Here is a 22,299-nt window from a genome sequence, read left to right as displayed (position 1 = left end):
CAAGCCTTCCAGGAAGTCCGGCGGATTCTGATGTGGGTGGAAGCCACGGCCTCCACCATATCCGCAGTTCATATCCCCGGCGTAGAAAACTGGGAGGCAGACTTCCTCAGTCGCCAGGGCAGGGACGCAGGGGAATGGTCCCTTCACCCGGACGTGTTTCAGGAAATCTGTCGCCGCTGGGGAAGGCCGGACGTCGACCTAATGGCGTCCTGGCACAACAACAAGGTCCCAACCTTCATGGCACGGTCTCGCGATCAGAGAGCGCTGGCGGCAGACGCCATAGTGCAAGATTGGTCGCAGTTCCGGCTCCCTTATGTGTTTCCACCTCTGGCACTCTTGCCCAGAGTGCTACGCAAGATCAGATCCGATTGCAGCCGCGTCATACTCGTCGCCCCAGACTGGCCGAGGAGGGCGTGGTATCCGGATCTGTGGCAGCTCACGGTCGGCCAACCGTGGGCACTACCAGACCGACCAGACTTACTGTCCCAAGGGCCGTTTTTCCATCGGAATTCTGCGGCCCTGAACCTGACTGTGTGGCCATTGAGTCCTGGATCCTAGCGTCTTCAGGATTATTCCACGGGGTCGTTGCCACCATGAGACAGGCTAGGAAGCCCACGTCCGCTAAGAACCACAGAACGTGGGGGATATTCTTATCCTGGTGCTCTGCTCAGGGAGTGTCTCCCTGGCCATTTGCATTGCCTACCTTTCTTTCTTTCCTGCAATCTGGGTTAGAAAAAGGTTTGGCGCTCGGCTCCCTTAAAGGTCAGGTATCGGCGCTATCCGTCTTTTTTCAGAGGCGTTTGGCACGCCTTCCTAAGGTGCGCACGTTCCTACACGGGGTTTGCCATATCGTTCCCCCGTACAAGCGGCCGTTAGATCCATGGGATCTGAACAGGGTACTAGTTGCTCTCCAGAAGCCGCCCTTCGAGCATCTGAGGGAGGTTTCACTTTCTAGACTATCCCAGAAAGTGGCTTTTCTGGTAGCGATCACATCTCTTCGGAGAGTGTCTGAGCTGGCAGCGCTGTCATCCAAGACTCCCTTCCTGGTCTTCCACCAGGACAAGGTAGTGCTGCGCCCCATTCAGGAGTTTCTCCCGAGGGTGGTATCCTCTTTTCATCTTAATCAGGATATCTCCTTGCCTTCGTTTTCTCCTCATGCAGTTCATCGGTATGAGAAGGATTTACATTTGTTAGATCTGGTGAGAGCACTCAGAATCTACATTTCCCGCACGGCGCCCTTGCGCCGTTCGGATGCACTCTTTGTCCTTGTCGCTGGTCAGCGCAAAGGGTCGCAGGCTTCTAAGGCCGCCCTGGCTCGATGGATCAAAGAACCAATTCTTGAAGCCTACCGTTCTGCTGGGCTTCCGGTTCCATCAGGGCTGAAGGCCCATTCAACCAGAGCCGTGGGTGCGTCCTGGGCATTACGACACCAGGCTACGGCTCAACAGGTGTGCCAGGCAGCTGCCTGGTCGAGTCTGCACACTTTCACCAAACATTATCAGGTGCATACCTATGCTTTGGCGGACGCCAGCCTAGGTAGAAGAGTCCTGCAGGCGGCAGTTGCCTCCCCGTAGGGGAGGGCTGTCTTCGCAGCTCTAACATGAGGTATTTCTTTACCCACCCAGGGACAGCTTTTGGACTTCCCAATCGTCTGGGTCTCCCAATGGAGCGACGAAGAAGAAGGGAATTTTGTTACTTACCGTAAATTCCTTTTCTTCTAGCTCCTATTGGGAGACCCAGCACCCGCCCTGTTGTCCTTCGGGATTTTTTGGGTTGTTTCGGGTACACATGTTGTTCATGTTGAACGGTTTTTCAGTTCTCCGATGTTACTCGGAGTGAATTTGTTTAAACCAGTTATTGGCTTTCCTCCTTCTTGCTTTTGCACTAAAACTGGTGAGCCAGTGATCCCACTGGGGGTGTATAGCCAGAAGGGGAGGGGCCTTACACTTTTTAGTGTAATGCTTTGTGTGGCCTCCGGAGGCAGTAGCTATACACCCAATCGTCTGGGTCTCCCAATAGGAGCTAGAAGAAAAGGAATTTACGGTAAGTAACAAAATTCCCTTCATTTCCCACCCATGGACTGCTTTGAGACGTCCCATGGTTTGGGTCTCCCAAAGGAACGATAAAGAAAAAGAGAATTTTGTTTACTTACCGTAAATTCTTTTTCTTGTAGTTCCGACATGGGAGACCCAGCACCCTCCCTGTTGCCTGTTGGCAGCTTTCTTGTTCCGTGTGTTTTCACCGGCTGTTGTTGTAGACAGAAGTTCCGGTTGTTCCGGGTTTTACTCTATCTCTACTTATGGGTGGATGTCCTCCTTCAGCTTTGGCACTAAACTGGGTTGGATTTGTCATCCGGGGAGTGTATATGCTCGGAGGGAGGAGCTACACTTTTAGTGTAGTACTTTGTGTGTCCTCCGGAGGCAGTAGCTATACACCCATGGTTTGGGTCTCCCATGTCGAAACTATAAGAAAAAGAATTTACGGTAAGTAAACAAAATTCTCTTTTTCCCTTGCAACCAAGACGTCTCTTCAGTGGTGGCTTCTTCCCACTTCTCTATCGCAGGGAAAATCCTTCCTGCCCCCAACCTGGGCTGTGGTCACCACGGACGCGAGCCTGTCAGGGTGGGGAGCGGTTTTCCTCCACCACAGGGCTCAGGGAACCTGGACTCCGATAGAGTCTTCCCTTCAGATCAATGTTCTGGAGATAAGGGCAGTGTATCTAGCCCTATTGGCCTTCCATCGGTGGCTGGAGGGCAGACAGATCCGTATACAGTCGGACAACGCCACTGCCGTCGCATACATCAACCACCAGGGCGGCACGCGCAGTCGTCATGCCTTCCAGGAAGTCAGGAGAATTCTGCAGTGGGTGGAAGCCACAGCCTCCACGATCTCCGCAGTTCACATCCCGGGCGTAGAAAACTGGGAAGCAGATTTTCTCAGTCGTCAGGGCATGGACGCGGGGGAATGGTCTATTCACCCAGACGTGTTTCGAGAGATCTGTCGCCGCTGGGGAACGCCGGACGTCGATCTCATGGCGTCACGGCACAACAACAAAGTCCCGGCATTCATGGCACGGTCTCAAGATCACAGAGCTCTGGCGGCGGACGCATTAGTTCAGGATTGGTCGCAGTTTCGACTGCCTTATGTATTTCCTCCTCTATCGATGCTGCCCAGAGTGTTACGCAAGATCAGGTCCGACTGTCGTCGCGCCATTCTCGTCGCTCCAGATTGGCCGAGGCGGTCGTGGTACCCGGATCTGTGGCATCTCACGGTGGGTCAGCCGTGGGCGCTTCCAGACCACCCAGACTTGCTGTCACAAGGGCCGTTTTCCATCTGAATTCTGCGGCCCTCAACCTGACTGTGTGGCCATTGAGTCCTGGCTCCTAGCGTCTTCAGGGTTATCTCAGGATGTCATTGCCACTATGAGACAGGCCAGGAAACCAACGTCCTCCAAGATCTATTACAGGTCTTGGCGGATCTTCTTGTCCTGGTGCTCTGATAATGGTTTTACTCCCTGGCCTTTTGCCTTACCCATTTTTCTTTCATTCCTTCAATCCGGAATGGACAAGGGTTTGTCACTCGGCTCTCTCAAGGGACAAGTATCGGCGCTCTCAGTATTTTTTCAAAAGCGCCTGGCCAGGCTTCCGCAGGTCCGCACGTTTTTGCAGGGAGTTTGCCACATAGTCCCACCTTACAAGCGCCCGCTGGAACCCTGGGACCTTAACAGGGTGCTAACGGCTCTTCAGAAACCACCTTTCAAGCCGCTGCGGGATGTCTCTTTATCACGTCTTTCGCAAAAGGTGGCATTTCTAGTGGCAGTTACATCACTCCGAAGAGTGTCGGAGCTTGCAGCGCTGTCATGCAAAGCCCCCTTCCTGTTTTTTCACCAGGATAAGGTGGTTCTGCGTCCTGTCCCGGAATTTCTCCCTAAGGTGGTATCTCCTTTTTATCTCAATCAGGATATCTCCTTACCTTCATTTTGCCCTAATTCCAATTCACCAATGTGAAAAGGATTTGCACTCATTAGATCTAGTGAGAGCACTCCGGTTCTACGTGTCTCGCACGGCGCCCCTGCGCCGTTCAGATGCGCTCTTTGTCCTTGTCGCTGGCCAGCGTAAGGGTTCGCAGGCTTCCAAGTCAACCTTGGCTCGGTGGATCAAGGAACCGATTCTCGAAGCCTACCGTTCTTCTGGGCTTCCGCTCCCTTCAGGGCTGAAAGCCCATTCTACCAGAGCCGTGGGTGCGTCCTTGGCATTGCGGCACCGGGCTACGGCTCAGCAGGTGTGTCAGGCAGCTACCTCGTCTAGTCTGCACACTTTCACGAAACACTATCAGGTGCATACCTATGCTTCGGCAGACGCCAGTCTAGGTAGGAGAGTCCTTCAGGCGGCGGTTGCCCACCTGTAAGAGGGAGTCGTGTCGGCTCTTTTTATCGAGGTATTCTTTTACCCACCCAGGGACTGCTTTTGGACGTCCCAATTGTCTGGGTCTCCCAATGGAGCGACAGAGAAGAAGGGAATTTTGTTTACTTACCGTAAATTCCTTTTCTTCTAGCTCCTATTAGGAGACCCAGCACCCGCCCCTGTTCCCTTCGGGCTGGTTGTTCTTTTGTGTACACATGTTGTTCATGTTGAATTGTTCTTTTGGTTCATGGTCTTCAGTTCTCCGAACATCCTTCGGATTGAATTTACCTTAGACCAATTTATAAGTTTCCTCCTTCCTGCTTTTGCACCAAAACTGAGGAGCCCGTGATGCACGGGAGGGTGTATAGGCAGAGGGGAGGGGTTACACTTTTAAAGTGTAATAATTTGTGTGGCCTCCGGAGGCAGAAGCTATACACCCAATTGTCTGGGTCTCCCAATAGGAGCTAGAAGAAAAGGAATTTACGGTAAGTAAACAAAATTCCCTTCTTCTCAGTAACGGGTGGAGAGATTGGCTATGTAATGGTATTGTTGGACTTTTGTTTGAAAATGTTACATATGCATATAAATAGTTGAGTGTAATATCCTGCAGACAGATTCCCTTTCAAAGGAGTAAATGAGAATCTGGTCATTAGGCCAGAGACAATTACCTTCTTAGTTAATCCAACTATATCGGCAAGTTCAGTCACCTTTTATTTAATGCATTTTGCCAAAGGTGTAAAAGCTGTCTTGTCATGGAATCCTATGCAGATATTTGCAAAGCATTTACTTAATAGTCATCCTGCAATTACTGCCCTGAAAATTACTTATGGGAGGTTGGAGTACTGTTCTTTTGGTTTAATTTTATGTACTATGTTATAGAACCTATTGTATTGTTGTAAATGCTGTTTTCTCATCTGCATCACATACTCATTTTATTAGATTTTTTTAATGAGTTTTAGTAAATATTTCTGAAGGATTTTACACCTTATAGAAAATACCTGCATAGGTTCACTCCTTGTTGATTGAAATCATCTGCATGAAAATGTGTTAATGAGATAAGAGAGATCAAAAATACCCTTCCTCCCCTATAGCCAATGTCATATATTTGTTTCAGCTGCCTTATTGCAGACCCCAGTTCGCCTTGTATCCCAGCCCCAGCCAGTTCGCAGAATTGAACCACCATCAAGATTCTCTGGAAGAACTGATAGAGGAGACTCTCTATCCATCAGAAAAGATGAAAGAAAGTAAGTCATTGGAGATATCTGTAGAAAAGAGCTGGATCGAAGTACATGTAAGGCCAGATGTAGATGGCCGTATATTCTCTCATCTGAGAGAATTGTTTTCATTGTTTATATCACACCTTGATGAAACACTGATAAGAGTTTGATCAGTGTCAGCATAGTGTGATCTGATCATTTTCTCCATTGTGTCAGTCCATCTAAACCGGACTGCTATCAGATGTCATCAGAGTGTAGTCCAATGGTTTCCACGAATATGTTGACTTGCATGGCCAAGTGCAATCCAAATCTTTTTTATTATTAATAATAATATTTATTCACATATATAGCACCATTAATGTCATAGCACTTTACTTACATCAGCAACAGTATCTCACTTGGGGCTCACAATCTACATTCCCAGTATGTCTTTAGAGCATATCTGATCAAACTCTGGCATGCAGCCAGTTCGATGAATATTATATAATATATAATATTATGCTGATTATATGCAGCTGCAGACAATGGAACGAAGCATTGTGTATTCTGAACACTACTAATGTGTGTTTTGTGATAGTGTGTAAGAATACTGAAGTGACGATTAGGGGAAAATATTATGACTTTACAGACTGTATTTTGGAACGTCACACGGATGTCATCTGTGCGCTGTACATGTTTATGACAGACCCATTGACTTGTATGGGTCCATGTGTCCGCGCTGCCGTTTAAAAATGAACATCTCTGTGTGGATCATATGGACACGTGGTCCATGTGAAAACACGAAGGTTTGAAGATCCTCATAGATCTTTATTAGTATGGATGTGAACACGTCTCCAGTACATGTGAAAACAGACACTACACATACTGTAAACACGGACTTGTGAAGGAGGCTTAATGCATTGTTGGAAGCATTCATCCAAATTTGTATTTTACACATATACTCTAAATGCTTGTTAGCAAACGTCAGGTCAGACCTTTTTTGTCTGCTGGTTCTTCAAGGCCAAGTGAGCTCAATGGACACCACTGTACATAAGTATTTAGTATGTGAAGCAGTTTGGCCCTCGAGATCTGATCTCTGACTAACTAAATACACATATTGCATTACATGTGGGCATTTATTGAGCTCACTTTAACAAAACTTAATTTGTAAATCCCCCTTTGTATTAGATGCTTTTTTGAACTGCGAGCCTGACACCTTTGATCAATGAGTAGAAACATTAGTGGAGCAGAACATCAGTACTCTGCTGAGGACTGAAGCCAAGTGCCGCAACACAGACAATGCATAAAGCTGCCGTCTCAAAAGTGTGATAACCTGATTGTTTTGCTTCCTTCTCCTTTAAAATCTTACGTTGATGAAAGTATGTTGTGGCCTTATCCCCGGAAGCCGCGGTAGTTCCGTCCGCAGTTTTTTTCGGCGGACTTCCGCGCCGACCGTGCCTGCTTGTCGGGCACGGCCTTAAATTTAGTCCCCGGCTTCGCCGCGGCCTAGTCGAGCAAAATCCCGCCCCCGGGCCTGCCTGTCAGGGGTTAGGGCGGGATTACCGACGTGACGTCGGCTCTGAGGGCTGGAGCATCTTTGCATGTCTCCCCCCACCCTCATTGACCACTTGGGGACTCCAGATTCCCGCTCTTTGCTGGCGCCGCACCCCCCCTGAGAGCTCCGGCAGCCATTTTTAGCATTCTGCCGGTGGATGCTACTCAGCGGCAAAGCTCTGCAGCTCTGGGGGATCCACGACAGGGAATCTGGAGGACACACTCCGCTCGTTAGCGGTTGGTAAGCCACACCGGTCACCCGGTGTTGGTCCTCCTAGGGTGCCGGGATATATTTAGAAATATATATCTGTTCGGAAAGGCTGTATACCCTTTTCCCATATACCCTCAGTGGTCACTCTCCTAAGAGACAACAGCATGTCGTCCACAAGGAGCAAAGCTACTAAGGCACAGACTTTTTTTCGCGGCCTGTACCTCTTGTGGGGCTATGTTGCCTGCGGGATCCACCTACCCCCACTGTGATCAATGCTCGACTCCTGCCACGCTTGCTCAGCCGGAGCCTCGGGCACTTGTGGGCCCCTCGGCTCATGTAGATCCCCCGGCTCCCCCTGAGCAGTCTGCAGGGACAGAGTCACCGACGTTGGCCTCTTTCGCTGCAACACTCTCCCAGTCACTTTCTCAATCCATTGCACAGTCTATGGACAAATGGTCATCTAAGCTCCTTGAGGCTTTGCAGTCCAGACCGGGCCCTTCACAGGCCCCGGCCCCTGTTAGTTTGTGTCCTCCAGGCCCCTCTCGGTCCGCGCCGCAGTGCGCTCCCAGGATAGCCTCTAGGTCCCAGGCGGAGGACTCCTGCCCGGATCGCAGCCCCAGGCCGGCTAAGCGGCCTCGCTGGGACTCTTCCCCGGCCTCCTCACGCTGCTCTGGATCCCAGCTTGATGACTCTCAGGAAGACGAGGCGGACGTGGGAACTCAGGGCTCTGACCCTGACTTCACCCTTAACCTTGATGCCCCTGAGGGGGACGCCTTGGTAAATGATCTTATCTCGTCCATCAACCAGGTGCTGGATCTCTCACCCCCACCTCCTCCTGCAGAGGAGCCGGCTTCTCAGCAGGAGAAACACCAATTTCGATTCCCCAAACGTACGCGCAATACGTTTTTTGATCACTCTAACTTCAGGGACGCTGTCCAGAAGCCCAGAGCGGTCCCGGACAAGCGCTTTGCTAAACGGCACACTGACACGCGTTACCCCTTTTCACCTGAAGTCGTTAAGGGCTGGGCACACTCTCCCAAGGTGGATCCTCCAGTCTCTAGATTGGCTGCTAGGTCCGTTGTGTCTGTTGCCGATGGCGCATCCCTGAAGGATGCCACTGACAGACAGAGCTCTTGGTGAAGTCTATTTATGAGGCCACGGGCGCGTCTTTCGCCCCGGCCTTTGCGGCCGTGTGGGCTCTCCAAGCAATCTCGGCATGTCTGACTGAGATTTATGCCGTCTCGCGGAATTCTGCTCCGCAGGTTTCTTCCTTGACCTCTCAGGCATCAGCATTTTCGTCCTACACCATGACCGCCGTCCTGGACTTCGCTAGCCGTACGGCTGTGGCATCCGCTAACTCCGTGGCAGTCCGCAGGGCCATGTAGCTGCGCGAATGGAAAGCAGACTCTGCTTCCAAAAGGTTCTTAACTGGTTTGCCTTTTTCTGGCGACCGTTTGTTTGGCGAACGGTTGGATGAGATTATTAAGGAATCCTCGGGAAAGGACTCCTCCTTACCCCAGTCCAAACCTCAGAGACCTCAGCATAGAAAAATCCAATCGAGGTTTCGGTCCTTTCGTCCCTCCGCCAAGACCCAATCCTCGTCGTCCAACCGGCCGGAGGAAGGCCAGAGGAACTCCTATGCGTGGCGGTCCAAGTCACGCCCCCAAAAGGCCGCGGGAGGCACTGCCTCCAAGACGGCCTCCACACGACTCTCGGCCTCATCTAACCAGATCCTCGGTCGGTGGCAGGTTCTCCCGCTTTGGCGACGCCTGGTGGCCACACGTTCAAGACCGATGGGTGAGAGACATTCTGTCTCATGGTTACAGGATAAAGTTCAACTCTCGTCCTGCGGCTCGTTTCTTCCGAACCTCCCCACCCCCCGCACAGGCCGACGCACTTTTTCAGGCAGTGGACGCTCTGAAGATAGAGGGAGTTGTGATTCCCGTTCCCCTTCAGGAACGTGGTCGGGGATTTTACTCCAACTTGTTCGTGGTGCCAAAAAAGGACGGGTCATTCCGTCCCGTTCTGGACCTCAAGCTGCTCAACAGACATGTGAGAACCAGACTGTTTCGGATGGAATCTCTCCGCTCGGTCATCGCCTCGATGTCACAAGGAGACTTCCTAGCATCGATCGACATCAAAGATGCTTATCTCCATGTGCCGATCGCACCCGAACATCAACGTTTCCTGCGTTTCGCCATCGGGGATGAACACCTCCAGTTCGTGGCATTGCCTTTCGGCCTGGCGACAGCCCCACGGGTTTTCACCAAAGTCATGGCATCCGTCGTGGCGGTCCTGCACTCTCAGGGCCACTCTGTGATCCCTTACTTGGTCGATCTCCTAGTCAGGGCCCCTTCTCTGGTGGCGTGTCAACAAAGTCTTACCGTCACTCTGGCGACTCTCCAGCAGTTCGGGTGGATCATCAATTTCCCGAAATCCAAGTTGACGCCGACCCAATCACTGACTTACCTCGGGATGGAGTTTCATACCCAGCCAGCGTTAGTCATGCTACCGCGGGACAAACAGCTTTCTCTGCAGGCGGGGGTGCAGTCACTTCTTCGGAGTCAGTCACACCCCTTGAGGCGCCTCATGCACTTCCTGGGGAAGATGGTTGCAGCTATGGAGGCAGTGCCGTTCGCGCAATTCCATCTACGGCCACTCCAATGGGACATTATTCGCAAATGGGACAAGAGTGCTGCTTCCCTCGACAAGAACATCTCTCTTTCCCTCGCAACCAAAACATCACTTCAGTGGTGGCTCCTACCCACATCTCTGGCCCGGGGAAAATCCTTCCTACCCCCAACCTGGGCCGTGGTCACCACGGACGCGAGCCTGTCGGGTTGGGGAGCGTTTTTTCTCCACCACAGGGCTCAAGGAACCTGGACTCCAATAGAATCGTCCCTTCAGATCAATATCCTGGAGATAAGGGCAGTATATCTAGCCCTATTGGCTTTCCATCGGTGGCTGGAGGGCAGGCAGATCCGAATCCAGTCGGACAACGCCACTGCCGTCGCCTACATCAACCACCAAGGCGGCACTCGCAGTCGTCAAGCCTTCCAGGAAGTCCGGCGGATTCTGCAGTGGGTGGAAGACACAGACTCCACCATCTCCGCAGTTCACATCCCGGGCGTAGAAAACTGGGAAGCAGATTTTCTCAGTCGTCAGGGCATGGACGCGGGGGAATGGTCTCTTCACCCAGACGTGTTTCGAGAGATCTGTCGCCGCTGGGGAACGCCGGACGTCGATCTCATGGCGTCACAACACAACAACAAGGTCCCGGCCTTCATGGCACGGTCTCAGGATCACAGAGCTCTGGCAGCGGACGCTTTGGTCCAGGATTGGTCGCAGTTTCGACTGCCATACGTGTTTCCCCCTCTGGCGATGCTGCCCAGGGTACTACGCAAGATCCGGTCCGAATGCCGTCGCGCCCTTCTCGTCGCTCCAGACTGGCTGAGGCGGTCGTGGTATCCGGATCTGTGGCATCTCACGGTGGGTCAACCGTGGGCACTTCCAGACCGCCCAGACTTGCTGTCACAAGGCCCGTTTTTCCATCTGAATTCTGTGGCCCTCAACCTGACTGCGTGGCCATTGAGTCCTGGCTCCTAGCGTCTTCTGGGTTATCTCAGGATGTCATTGCCACCATGAGACAAGCCAGGAAACCAACGTCCGCCAAGATCTATCACAGGACTTGGCAAATCTTCTTATCCTGGTGCTCTGATAACGGTTTTCCTCCATGGCCGTTTGCATTACCCACATTTCTTTCATTTCTACAATCTGGAATGGACAAGAGTTTGTCCCTCTGCTCTCTCAAGGGCCAAGTGTCGGCGCTCTCCGTGTTTTTTCAAACGCGTCTAGCCAGGCTTCCGCAGGTCCGCACGTTCCTGCAGGGGGTTTGCCACATGGTTCCACCTTACAAACGTCCGTTGGAACCTTGGGATCTTAACAGGGTCCTGACGGCTCTTCAAAAGCCGCCTTTTGAGCCGCTGCGGGATGTCTGTCTCTCCCGTCTTTCTCAGAAGGTGGCCTTCCTGGTGGCAGTCACATCACTTCGCAGAGTGTCTGAGCTTGCAGCGCTGTCATGCAAAGCTCCCTTCCTGGTTTTCCACCAGGATAAAGTGGTTCTGCGTCCTGTCCCGGAATTTCTCCCTAAGGTGGTATCCCCTTTTCATCTAAATCAGGATATCTCCTTGCCTTCCTTTTGCCCTAATCCAATTCACCAGTGTGAAAAGGATTTGCACTCTTTGGATCTAGTGAGAGCACTCCGGGTCTATGTGTCTCGCACGGCGCCCCTGCGCCGTCCAGACGCGCTCTTTGTCCTTGTCGCTGGCCAGCGTAAGGGATCTCAGGCCTCCAAGTCAACCTTGGCTCGGTGGATCAAGGAACCGATTCTCGAGGCCTACCGTACTTCTGGGTTTCCGCTCCCTTCAGGGTTGAAAGCCCATTCTACCAGAGCCGTAGGTGCGTCCTGGGCATTGCGGCACCGGGCGACGGCTCAGCAGGTGTGTCAGGCAGCTACGTGGTCTAGTCTGCACACTTTCACGAAGCACTATCAAGTGCATACCTACGCTTCGGCAGACGCCAGTCTAGGTAGGCGAGTCCTCCAGGCGGCGGTTGCCCACCTGTAAGAGGGGGCCGTTTTCGGCTCTTTTTATTGAGGTATTGCTTTACCCACCCAGGGACTGCTCTTGGACGTCCCAATTGTCTGGGTCTCCCAATGGAGCGACAAAGAAAAAGGGAATTTTGTTTACTTACCGTAAATTCCTTTTCTTCTAGCTCCTATTGGGAGACCCAGCACCCGCCCCTGTGCCCTTCGGGCTGGTTGTTCTTTTGTGTACACATGTTGTTGATGTTGATTTGTTCTTTGGGTTCATAGTCTTCAGTTCTCCGAACATCCTTCGGATTGAATTTACCCTAGACCAATTTATAAGTTTTCTCCTTCCTGCTTTTGCACCAAACTGAGGAGCCCGTGATCCACGGGAGGGTGTATAGGCAGAGGGGAGGGGTTACACTTTTTTAAAAGTGTAATACTTTGTGTGGCCTCCAGAGGCAGAAGCTATACACCCAATTGTCTGGGTCTCCCAATAGGAGCTAGAAGAAAAGGAATTTACGGTAAGTAAACAAAATTCCCTTTTTTTTACCGCTGTAGAATCTGCACAACCCCTGTTTACAATAGGCTGTGCTGTTGCATCTTGCATAGTTTCAGCTGCTTACTGCTTCTGACTGTTGACAGACAGTTCAGGGCTAAAATGATCTGCTCTGTTCAGAGTTCTTGGTGTTAGAGACACCAGCGGAAGGCAAAGAAGGTTGTTGTATAGAGCAGAAAAACTGTATTGAAGTAGGAGGGCACACAGGGGCAGGAGAGAAATTACACGAGTCGTATGAGTATAGGGAGAAGAAAAGACAGCAGAATCAGAAGGATGAGAGATCACATGTACACTCTCTCTTTATGGTTGAGTAGATCACACTGGAACGCCAGTAATTTAAAGGGGTTGACTGTGACTATAACAATAGGTGATTGGGGTCTGACCAGTGAAACCCACACTGAATGGTAGAGAGGTGCAATTTGTTCTATCCCTGTTACAATGAAGCGGCAGTGCATTTTCAATGGGGCTGCTTAGCGCCATGCTCAGCATCTTATATCAGCACCATAGCGAGTGCATAGAGCGCCAGTTGGGAATCTGACCTGCTTCTCAATTTTGCAATAAAAGTTCTTCAATGGGGATAAAAATTACCCCGTCTGCAGGTTAGTGCGGGTCCCAGATTTGCCAATTTAACTCATTTATCGCCTATTTAGCAGATTGTTGAGTAAAAACAAGCTATCACCTATCTCTGTACACCCAAACAGGAATGAAGCTGTTGTATTTGTTGAGATGTAGTAAAGGCAGCAGCATCCATTTCTTTTTTCTTTGTCGCTCCATTGGGAGACCCAGACAATTGGGTGTATAGCTTCTGCCTCCGGAGGCCACACAAAGTATTACATTTTAAAAAGTGTAACCCCTCCCCTCTGCCTATACACCCTCCCGTGGACCACGGGCTCCTCAGTTTTATGCTTTGTGTGGAAGGAGGCACACATCCACTCATGCATTCTCATATTAGTTATATCGGTTGGAAGAAAAGAGGGCCTTCACGGGGCCCCCGGCATGTTCCCTTCTCACCCCACTACGTCGGCGGTGCTGTTAAGGTTGAGGTACCCATTGCGGGTACAAAGGCCGGAGCCTCATGCCGTCTCCTTCACCATCCCTTAGCGGCTCTGGGAGAAGTGGGATCCTGACCGGTCATCCATTTACTGGGACCGTGCTCCCTCCGCAGCCCCTGTGGGAATCTGCCGGACAGGAGTCTATTCATCCTCAGGGACCGGGCCCTGCATCTCTAAGGTACTCTGTGTCCCCATGGGGGATGTGCAGGGAGCGCCTTCTTCCCGGACGCTGCAGCAGCTGCTGATTTGAGAAGACCGGCGGACTTCCGCGCCGACCGCACCTGCTTGTCGGCCGCGGTCTTAAATTTAGTCCCCGGCTTCATCGCGGCCTAGTAGCAAAAATCCCGCCCCCGGGCCTGCCTGTCAGGGGTAAGGGCGGGACTGTCGACCTGACGTCGGATGTGAGGGCCGGAGCATCCTGTATGTTTCCTCCCCCCTCACTGATCACTATGGGGACCCCAGATTCCTGCACTTTCCTAGCGCCGCCCACGGCTCCACTCCTCCCCTGAGAGCTCCGGCAGCCATTTTTTGGCATTCTGCCGGTGGAGGATTATCAGGGAAGAGCTCTGCAGCTCTGGGAGACCTAAGGCAGGGAATCTGGAGGACGCACACTCCACTTTTTAGCGGTCTGTAAGCCACACCGGTCACCCGGTGCTGGTCCCCCTAGGGTGCCGGAATAGATACGTATTTATATATATATATATTTCTGTTCGGTCGGGCTGTATACCCTTTCCCATATACCCTCAGTGATCACTCTCCTAGGAGACAACAGCATGTCGTCCACAAGGAGCAAAGGTGCTAAGGCACAGGGTTTTTTTGCGGCCTGTACCTCTTGTGGGGCTATGTTACCTGCGGGTTCCACCTACCCTCACTGTGAGCAATGCTCGACCCCTGTTTCGCTTGCTCAGCCGGAGCCTCGGTCACTAGTGGGCCCCTCGGCTCATGTAGACCCCCCTGCTCCCCCTGTCCAGGCGGCAGGGACAGAGTTCGCCTCTTTTGCTGAGAAACTGAGTCACTTTCACAATCCATGGCTCAGTCTATGGACAAATGGTCTGCCAAGCTGCTTGAAGCTTTGCAGTCCAGACCGGTCCTTGCACAGACCCCGGCCCCTGTTGGATCGTCGCCTCCAGGCCCCTCTCGGTCCGCACCGCAGCGCGCTCCCAGGTTGGGCCCTAGGTCTCACGTGGAGGACTCCTGCCCGGACCACAGTCCTAGACAGGCTAAGCGGGCGCGCTGGGAATCTTCCCCGACTTCTTCACGCTGCTCGGGTTCCCAGCTTGAGGACTCGCTGGAGGACGAGGCGGACGTCGCAGCTCAGGGCTCTGACCCTGACTTCGCCCTTAACCTTGATACACCTGAAGGGGACGCCTTAGTAAATGATCTTATCTCGTCCATCAACCAGGTGTTAGATCTCTCTCCCCCGCCGCCTCCTGTAGAGAAGTCGGCTTCTCAGCAGGAGAAACACCAGTTTCGGTTCCCCAAACGTACACTGAGTGCGTTTTTCGATCACTCTAACTTCAGAGATGCTGTCCAGAAGCCCAGAGCGGTTCCGGACAAGCGCTTTACTAAGCGCCTTACTGACACACGTTACTCCTTCCCCTCTGACGTAGTTAAGGGTTGGGCTCAATGTCCCAAGGTGGATCCTCCAGTCTCTAGATTGGCGGCTAGATCTGTGGTATCTGTTGCAGATGGCTCATCGCTAAAAGATGCCACTGACAGGCAGATAGAGCTCCTGGTGAAATCCATCTATGAAGCCACGGGCGCGTCTTTTGCCCCGGCCTTTGCAGCCGTGTGGGCACTCCAAGCTATCTCAGCTTGTCTGGCTGAGATTAATGCGGTCACACGTAATTCTGCTCCGCAGGTTGCGTCTTTGAGTTCTCAAGCGTCAGCTTTTCTTTGTCGCTCCTAATTGGGAGACCCAGACAATTGGGTGTATAGCTACTGCCTCCGGAGGCCACACAAAGCACTACACTTAAAAGTGTAAAGCCCCTCCCCTTCTGCCTATACACCCCCCGTGGGATCACGGGCTCCTCAGTTTTCATGCTTTGTGCGAAGGAGGTCAGACATCCACGCATAGCTCCACTGTTTAGTCAGCAGCAGCTGCTGACTATGTCGGATGGAAGAAAAGAGGGCCCATACTAGGGCCCCCAGCATGCTCCCTTCTCACCCCACTTTTGTCGGCGGTGTTTGTTAAGGTTGAGGTACCCATTGCGGGTACGGAGGCTGGAGCCCACATGCTGCTTCCTTCCCCATCCCCCTTAGGGCTCTGGGTGAAGTGGGATTTTACCGGTCTCCAGGCACTGAGACCGTGCTCCATCCACAGCCCCTGGGGATTCTGCTGGATATGGAGCTGAGTATCGTCAGGGACAGGGCCCTGCTACGTCAAGGTACTCTGTGTCCCCGTACAGACCGCGCGCAGACACACTGCAGCATTGCTGGGTGTGTTAGTGCGCCGGGGACAACAGCGCTGCGCGCTTGTGCCATTACTAGCTACAGCTCTGCTGAGTGAGTCAATGTATTGGGAAGTGCCGCGCCGGCCGCTGCTGTCAGTTCACGCTGCGGCGCGGCTGGGACTTGTGGTGCGCCGGGGACTTCCGCGCTGGCCGTGCATATATGACGGCCGCGCTTATTACTCGAGTCCCCGGCTTTTGCGGCCTAGTTTCGTTTCGTTCCCGCCCCCAGGCCTGCCAGTCAGGGGAAGGGCGGGACGCTGTACAGAACGTCAGCGCCGAGGGCTGGAGTCTACTTTACATACTCCAGCCCTCACACTGGGCACAGTGGGACGCCAGTTTCCCGCACTTTGTCTGAGGCACGCCCACGGTCCGCCCCTCTTCACAGAACGCCGGCAGCCATTCCTGTGTGCAGTCTGAGCTGGAGAGGGGAGACAAGTTCTGGGAGACCCAGACACGGGATTCTGGCGACCACACACCCGCGTTTGAGCGGGCGGTAAGCGGCACCTCTGGTGCTGACCCCACTAGTGCCGAAGTGTACATTTGTATTTTTATGCTTACATGCTATACATTGCACTGTACGGTCGCTGGTGATTTTTGGCTATATACCCTCCTAGATTGCTCAGAGGAGACAACAGCATGTCATCCGCAAAAAGCAAGGGTGCCAAGGCACAGGCTTTCTATGCTGCTTGTACCGCATGTGAGGCTACTCTACCGGCAGGTTCCACTGACCCCCATTGTGTGCAGTGCTCGGCCCCTGTGGCACTTGCTCGGCCGGGGCCTCTGCTAGAGGTGACCCAGGGAGAACCACCTGTGAATACTGTCCAGGTGACGGGGACGGAGTTTGCAGTTTTTGCTGATAGATTGTCTGTGACTATGACTAAAATTCTAGAAACTTTGCAGTCTAGACCAGTAACTCAGACCATGGGCACTGTTGAATCATTGCTCCCTGGTCCCCCTCAGTTGGAACAGCTCCGGGCTCCGGGGGTGTCCCATGCATCCCAGGGTGAAGGCTCTGACACGGACGACAGTCCCAGACAGCCTAAGCGAGCTCGCTATGAGCGGCCCTCGACTTCATCACACTGGTCAGGGTCCCAGCAGGAGGACTCTCTGTATGATGAGGCGGAGGTAGCTGATCAGGCTTCTGATCCTGAGACCGCTCTCAATCTGGATACTCCTGATGGTGACGCCATAGTGAATGATCTTATAGCGTCCATCAATAGAATGTTGGATATTTCTCCCCCAGCTCCTCCAGTGGAGGAGTCAGCTTCACAGCAGGAGAAATTCCATTTCAGGTATCCCAAGCGTAAATTAAGTACTTTTCTGGACCACTCTGACTTTAGAGAGGCAGTCCAGAAACACCACGCTTATCCAGATAAGCGTTTCTCCAAACGGCTTAAGGATACACGTTATCCCTTTCCCCCTGACGTGGTCAAGGGCTGGACCCAGTGTCCCAAGGTGGATCCTCCAATCTCCAGGCTTGCGGCTAGATCCATAGTTGCAGTGGAAGATGGGGCTGCACTTAAAGATGCCACTGACAGGCAGATGGAGCTCTGGTTGAAATCCATCTATGAAGCTATCGGCGCGTCGTTTGCTCCAGCATTCGCAGCCGTATGGGCACTCCAAGCTATTTCAGCTGGTCTTACACAGATTGACACGGTCACACGTACATCTGTTCCGCAGGTGGCATCCTTAACCTCTCAAATGTCTGCATTTGCGTCTTACGCGATTAATGCTGTCCTGGACTTTACGAGCCATACGGCAGTGGCGTCCGCCAACTCCGTGGTTTTACGCAGAGCCTTGCGGTTAAGGGAATGGAAGGCAGATTCTGCTTCCAAAAAGTGCTTAACCAGTTTGCCATTTTCTGGTGACCGACTGTTTGGTGAGCGTTTGGATGAAATCATTAAACAGTCCAAGGGTAAGGATTCATCCTTACCTCAGCCCAGACAAAACAAACCCCAACAGAGGAGGGGACAGTCGGGGTTTCGGTCCTTTCGAGGCTCGGGCAGGTCCGAATTCTCCTCGTCCAAAAGGACTCAAAAGGATCAGAGGAGCTCAGATTCTTGGCGGGCTCAGTCACGCCCAAAAAAGACAGCCGGAAGACCCGCTACTAAGGCGGCTTCCTCATGACTTTCGGCCTCCTCTCTCCGCATCCTCGGTCGGTGGCAGGCTCTCCCGCTTTGGCGACATTTGGCTGCCACAGATCAAAGACCGTTGGGTGAGAGACATTCTGTCTCACGGGTACAGGATAGAGTTCAGTTCTCGTCCTCCAACTCGATTCTTCAGAACTTCTCCACCTCCCGACCGAGCCGATGCTCTTCTGCAAGCGGTGTGCACTCTAAAGGCAGAAGGAGTGGTGACCCCTGTTCCTCTTCAGGAGCAAGGTCACGGTTTTTACTCCAATTTGTTTGTGGTGCCAAAAAAGGACGGGTCTTTCCGTCCCGTTCTGAATCTAAAACTGCTCAACAAGCACGTGAAAACCAGGCGGTTCTGGGTGGAATCCCTCCGCTCCGTCATCGCCTCAATGTCTCAAGGAGATTTCCTAGCATCAATAGACATCAAGGATGCTTATCTCCACGTGCCGATTGCTCCAGAGCACCAGCGTTTTCTACGCTTCGTTATAGGAGACGAACACCTTCAGTTCGTAGCTCTGCCTTTCGGGCTGGCGACAGCCCCACGGGTCTTCACCAAGGTCATGGCAGCAGTAGTAGCAGTCCTGCACTCTCAAGGTCACTCTGTGATCCCGTATTTGGACGATCTACTTGTCAAGGCACCCTCTCAAGAGGCATGCCAACACAGCCTGAACGTTGCGCTGGAGACTCTCCAGAGTTTCGGGTGGATCATCAACTTTTCAAAGTCAAATCTGACCCCGACCCAATCGCTAACATACCTTGGCATGGAGTTTCATACTCTCTCAGCGATAGTGAAGCTTCCACTGGACAAACAGCGTTCACTACAGACAGGGGTGCAATCTCTCCTTCAAGGCCAGTCACACCCCTTGAGACGCCTCATGCACTTCCTAGGGAAGATGGTAGCAACAATGGAGGCAGTCCCTTTCGCGCAGTTTCATCTGCGTCCACTACAATGGGACATTCTCCGCCAATGGGACGGGAAGTCGACGTCCCTCGACAGGAACGTCTCCCTTTCTCAGGCGGCCAAGGAATCTCTTCGGTGGTGGCTTCTTCCCACCTCATTGTCAAAAGGAAAGTCCTTTCTACCCCCATCCTGGGCGGTAGTTACGACAGACGCGAGTCTTTCAGGGTGGGGAGCAGTTTTTCTCCACCACAGGGCTCAAGGTACGTGGACTCAGCAAGAGTCCACCCTTCAGATCAATGTTCTGGAAATCAGAGCAGTGTATCTTGCCCTACAAGCCTTCCAGCAGTGGCTGGAAGGCAAGCAGATCCGAATTCAGTCGGACAACTCCACAGCGGTGGCATACATCAACCACCAAGGAGGAACACGCAGTCGGCAAGCCTTCCGGGAAGTCCGGCGGATTCTGACGTGGGTGGAAGACATGGCATCCACCATATCCGCAGTTCACATCCCAGGCGTGGAAAACTGGGAAGCAGACTTCCTCAGTCGCCAGGGTATGGACGCAGGGGAATGGTCTCTTCACCCGGACGTGTTTCAGGAGATCTGTCGCCGCTGGGGGATGCCGGACGTCGACCTAATGGCGTCCCGGCACAACAACAAGGTCCCGGCTTTCATGGCACGGTCTCACGATCACCGAGCTCTGGCGGCGGACGCCTTAGTTCAAGATTGGTCGCAGTTCCGGCTACCTTATGTGTTCCCACCTCTGGCACTGTTGCCCAGAGTGCTGCGCAAGATCAGGTCCGACTGCCGCCGCGCCATCCTCGTCGCTCCAGACTGGCCGAGGAGGTCGTGGTACCCGGATCTGTGGCACTTCACGGTAGGCCAACCGTGGGCACTACCAGACCGACCAGACTTGTTGTCCCAAGGGCCGTTTTTCCATCGGAATTCTGCGGCCCTGAACCTGACTGTGTGGCCATTGAGTCCTGGATCCTAGCGTCTTCAGGATTATCTCAAGAGGTCATTGCCACCATGAGACAGGCTAGAAAACCATCCTCCGCCAAGATCTACCACAGGACGTGGAAGATATTCTTATCTTGGTGCTCTGCTCAGGGAGTTTCTCCCTGGCCATTTGCATTGCCTACTCTTCTTTCCTTCCTGCAATCCGGTTTGGAAAAAGGTTTGTCGCTAGGCTCCCTTAAAGGACAAGTCTCAGCGCTATCTGTATTTTTTCAGAAACGCCTAGCACGACTTCCTCAGGTACGCCTTTCACAGAAAGTGGCCTTTCTAGTAGCGGTCACGTCTCTTCGGAGAGTGTCCGAGCTAGCAGCGCTGCCATGCAAATCTCCCTTCCTGGTGTTTCACCAGGACAAGGTAGTTCTGCGCCCGATTCCGGAGTTTCTCCCTAAGGTGGTATCCCCCTTTCATCTCAATCAGGATATCGTCTTACCTTCTTTGTGTCCTCATCCAGTTCATCAATGTGAAAAGGATTTGCATTTGTTGGATCTGGTGAGAGCACTCAGAATCTACATTTCCCGCACGGCGCCTCTGCGCCGCTCGGATGCACTCTTTGTCCTTGTCGCTGGTCAGCGTAAAGGGTCGCAAGCTTCCAAATCCACCCTGGCTCGGTGGATCAAGGAACCAATTCTTGAAGCCTACCGTTCTGCTGGGATTCCGGTTCCCTCAGGGCTGAAGGCCCATTCTACCAGAGCCGTGGGTGCATCCTGGGCATTACGGCACCAGGCTACGGCTCAGCAGGTGTGCCAGGCGGCTACCTGGTCGAGTCTGCACACTTTTACCAAGCATTATCAGGTGCATACCTACGCTTCGGCGGACGCCAGCCTAGGTAGACAAGTCCTTCAGGCGGCGGTTGCCCACCTGGAGGAAAGGGCTGTTTTTACGGCCCTATCACGGGGTGTTATTTTCCCCACCCAGGGACTGCTTTTGGACGTCCCAATTGTCTGGGTCTCCCAATTAGGAGCGACAAAGAAGAAGGGAATTTTATTTACTTACCGTAAATTCCTTTTCTTCTAGCTCCAATTGGGAGACCCAGCACCCGCCCTGTTTTCTTAGGGATTTTTGTTTTTTCGGGTACACATGTTGTTCATGTTGAATGGTTTCAGTTCTCCGATGTTTCTTCGGATCGAATTTGTTTTTAAACCAGTTATTGGCTTTCCTCCTTCTTGCTCTTGCACTAAAACTGAGGAGCCCGTGATCCCACGGGGGGTGTATAGGCAGAAGGGGAGGGGCTTTACACTTTTAAGTGTAGTGCTTTGTGTGGCCTCCGGAGGCAGTAGCTATACACCCAATTGTCTGGGTCTCCCAATTGGAGCTAGAAGAAAAGGAATTTACGGTAAGTAAACAAAATTCCCTTCTTTCTTCCTACGCCATGAACGCAGTCCTAGACTCTGCTAGCCGTACAGCGGTGGCATCCGCTAATTCTGTGGCAGTCCGCAGGGCCATGTGGCTGCGCGAATGGAAGGCAGACTCGGCCTCCAAGAGGTTCTTAACCGGTTTGCCGTTTTCTGGCGACCGCTTGTTTGGCGAACGATTGGATGAGATTATTAAGGAATCCAAGGGAAAGAACTCCTCCTTACCCCAGTCCAAACCTAAGAGACCTCAGCAACGAAAAATACAATCAAGGTTTCGGTCCTTTCGTCCCTCCGCCAAGCCCCAATCCTCTTCGTCCAGCAGGCCGGAGAAAGGCCAGAGGAACTCCTATGCGTGGCGGTCCAAGTCACGCCCCCAAAAGGCCGCAGGAGGCACTGCCTCCAAGGCGGCCTCCCCATGACTCTCGGCATCCCCGAGCCGCATCCTCGGTCGGTGGCAGGCTCTCCCGCTTTTGCGACGCCTGGTGGCCACATGTTCAAGACCGATGGGTAAGAGACATCCTGTCTCACGGTTACAGGATAGAGTTTAGCTCTCGTCCTCCGACTCGTTTCTTCAGAACCTCTCCGCCCCCCGTTCGGGCCGACGCACTTTTTCAGGCAGTGGACGCTCTGAAGACAGAAGGAGTTGTGATCCCCGTTCCCCCTCAGGAACGTGGTCGCGGCTTTTACTCCAACTTGTTCGTGGTGCCAAAGAAGGACGGATCATTCCGTCCCGTTCTGGACCTCAAACTACTCAACAGACATGTGAGCACCAGACTGTTTCGGATGGAATCTCTCCGCTCGGTCATCGCCTCGATGTCACAAGGAGACTTCCTAGCATCGATCGACATCAAGGATGCTTATCTCCACGTGCCGATCGCACCCGAACA

General features: G+C 52.7%; 1 protein-coding gene across 2 annotated transcripts in view; it reads left to right on the top strand.

The window, feature by feature from the left end:
- CCAR1 (cell division cycle and apoptosis regulator 1) overlaps positions 1–22,299 on the top strand; it is a 189,314-nt gene that overhangs the window by 78,037 nt on the left and 88,978 nt on the right. For both annotated transcript variants that reach the window (XM_075348798.1, XM_075348797.1), the window contains exon 9: positions 5,518–5,647. In XM_075348798.1, coding sequence (XP_075204913.1) covers positions 5,518–5,647 — 130 coding nt within the window. The remainder of the gene's footprint in view (positions 1–5,517; positions 5,648–22,299) is intronic.

This window comes from Anomaloglossus baeobatrachus, chromosome 5, assembly GCF_048569485.1.
Source record: "Anomaloglossus baeobatrachus isolate aAnoBae1 chromosome 5, aAnoBae1.hap1, whole genome shotgun sequence".
In the NCBI taxonomy this organism is placed as follows: Eukaryota; Metazoa; Chordata; class Amphibia; order Anura; family Aromobatidae; genus Anomaloglossus; species Anomaloglossus baeobatrachus.
This window is presented reverse-complemented; position numbering and strand designations above follow the sequence as displayed.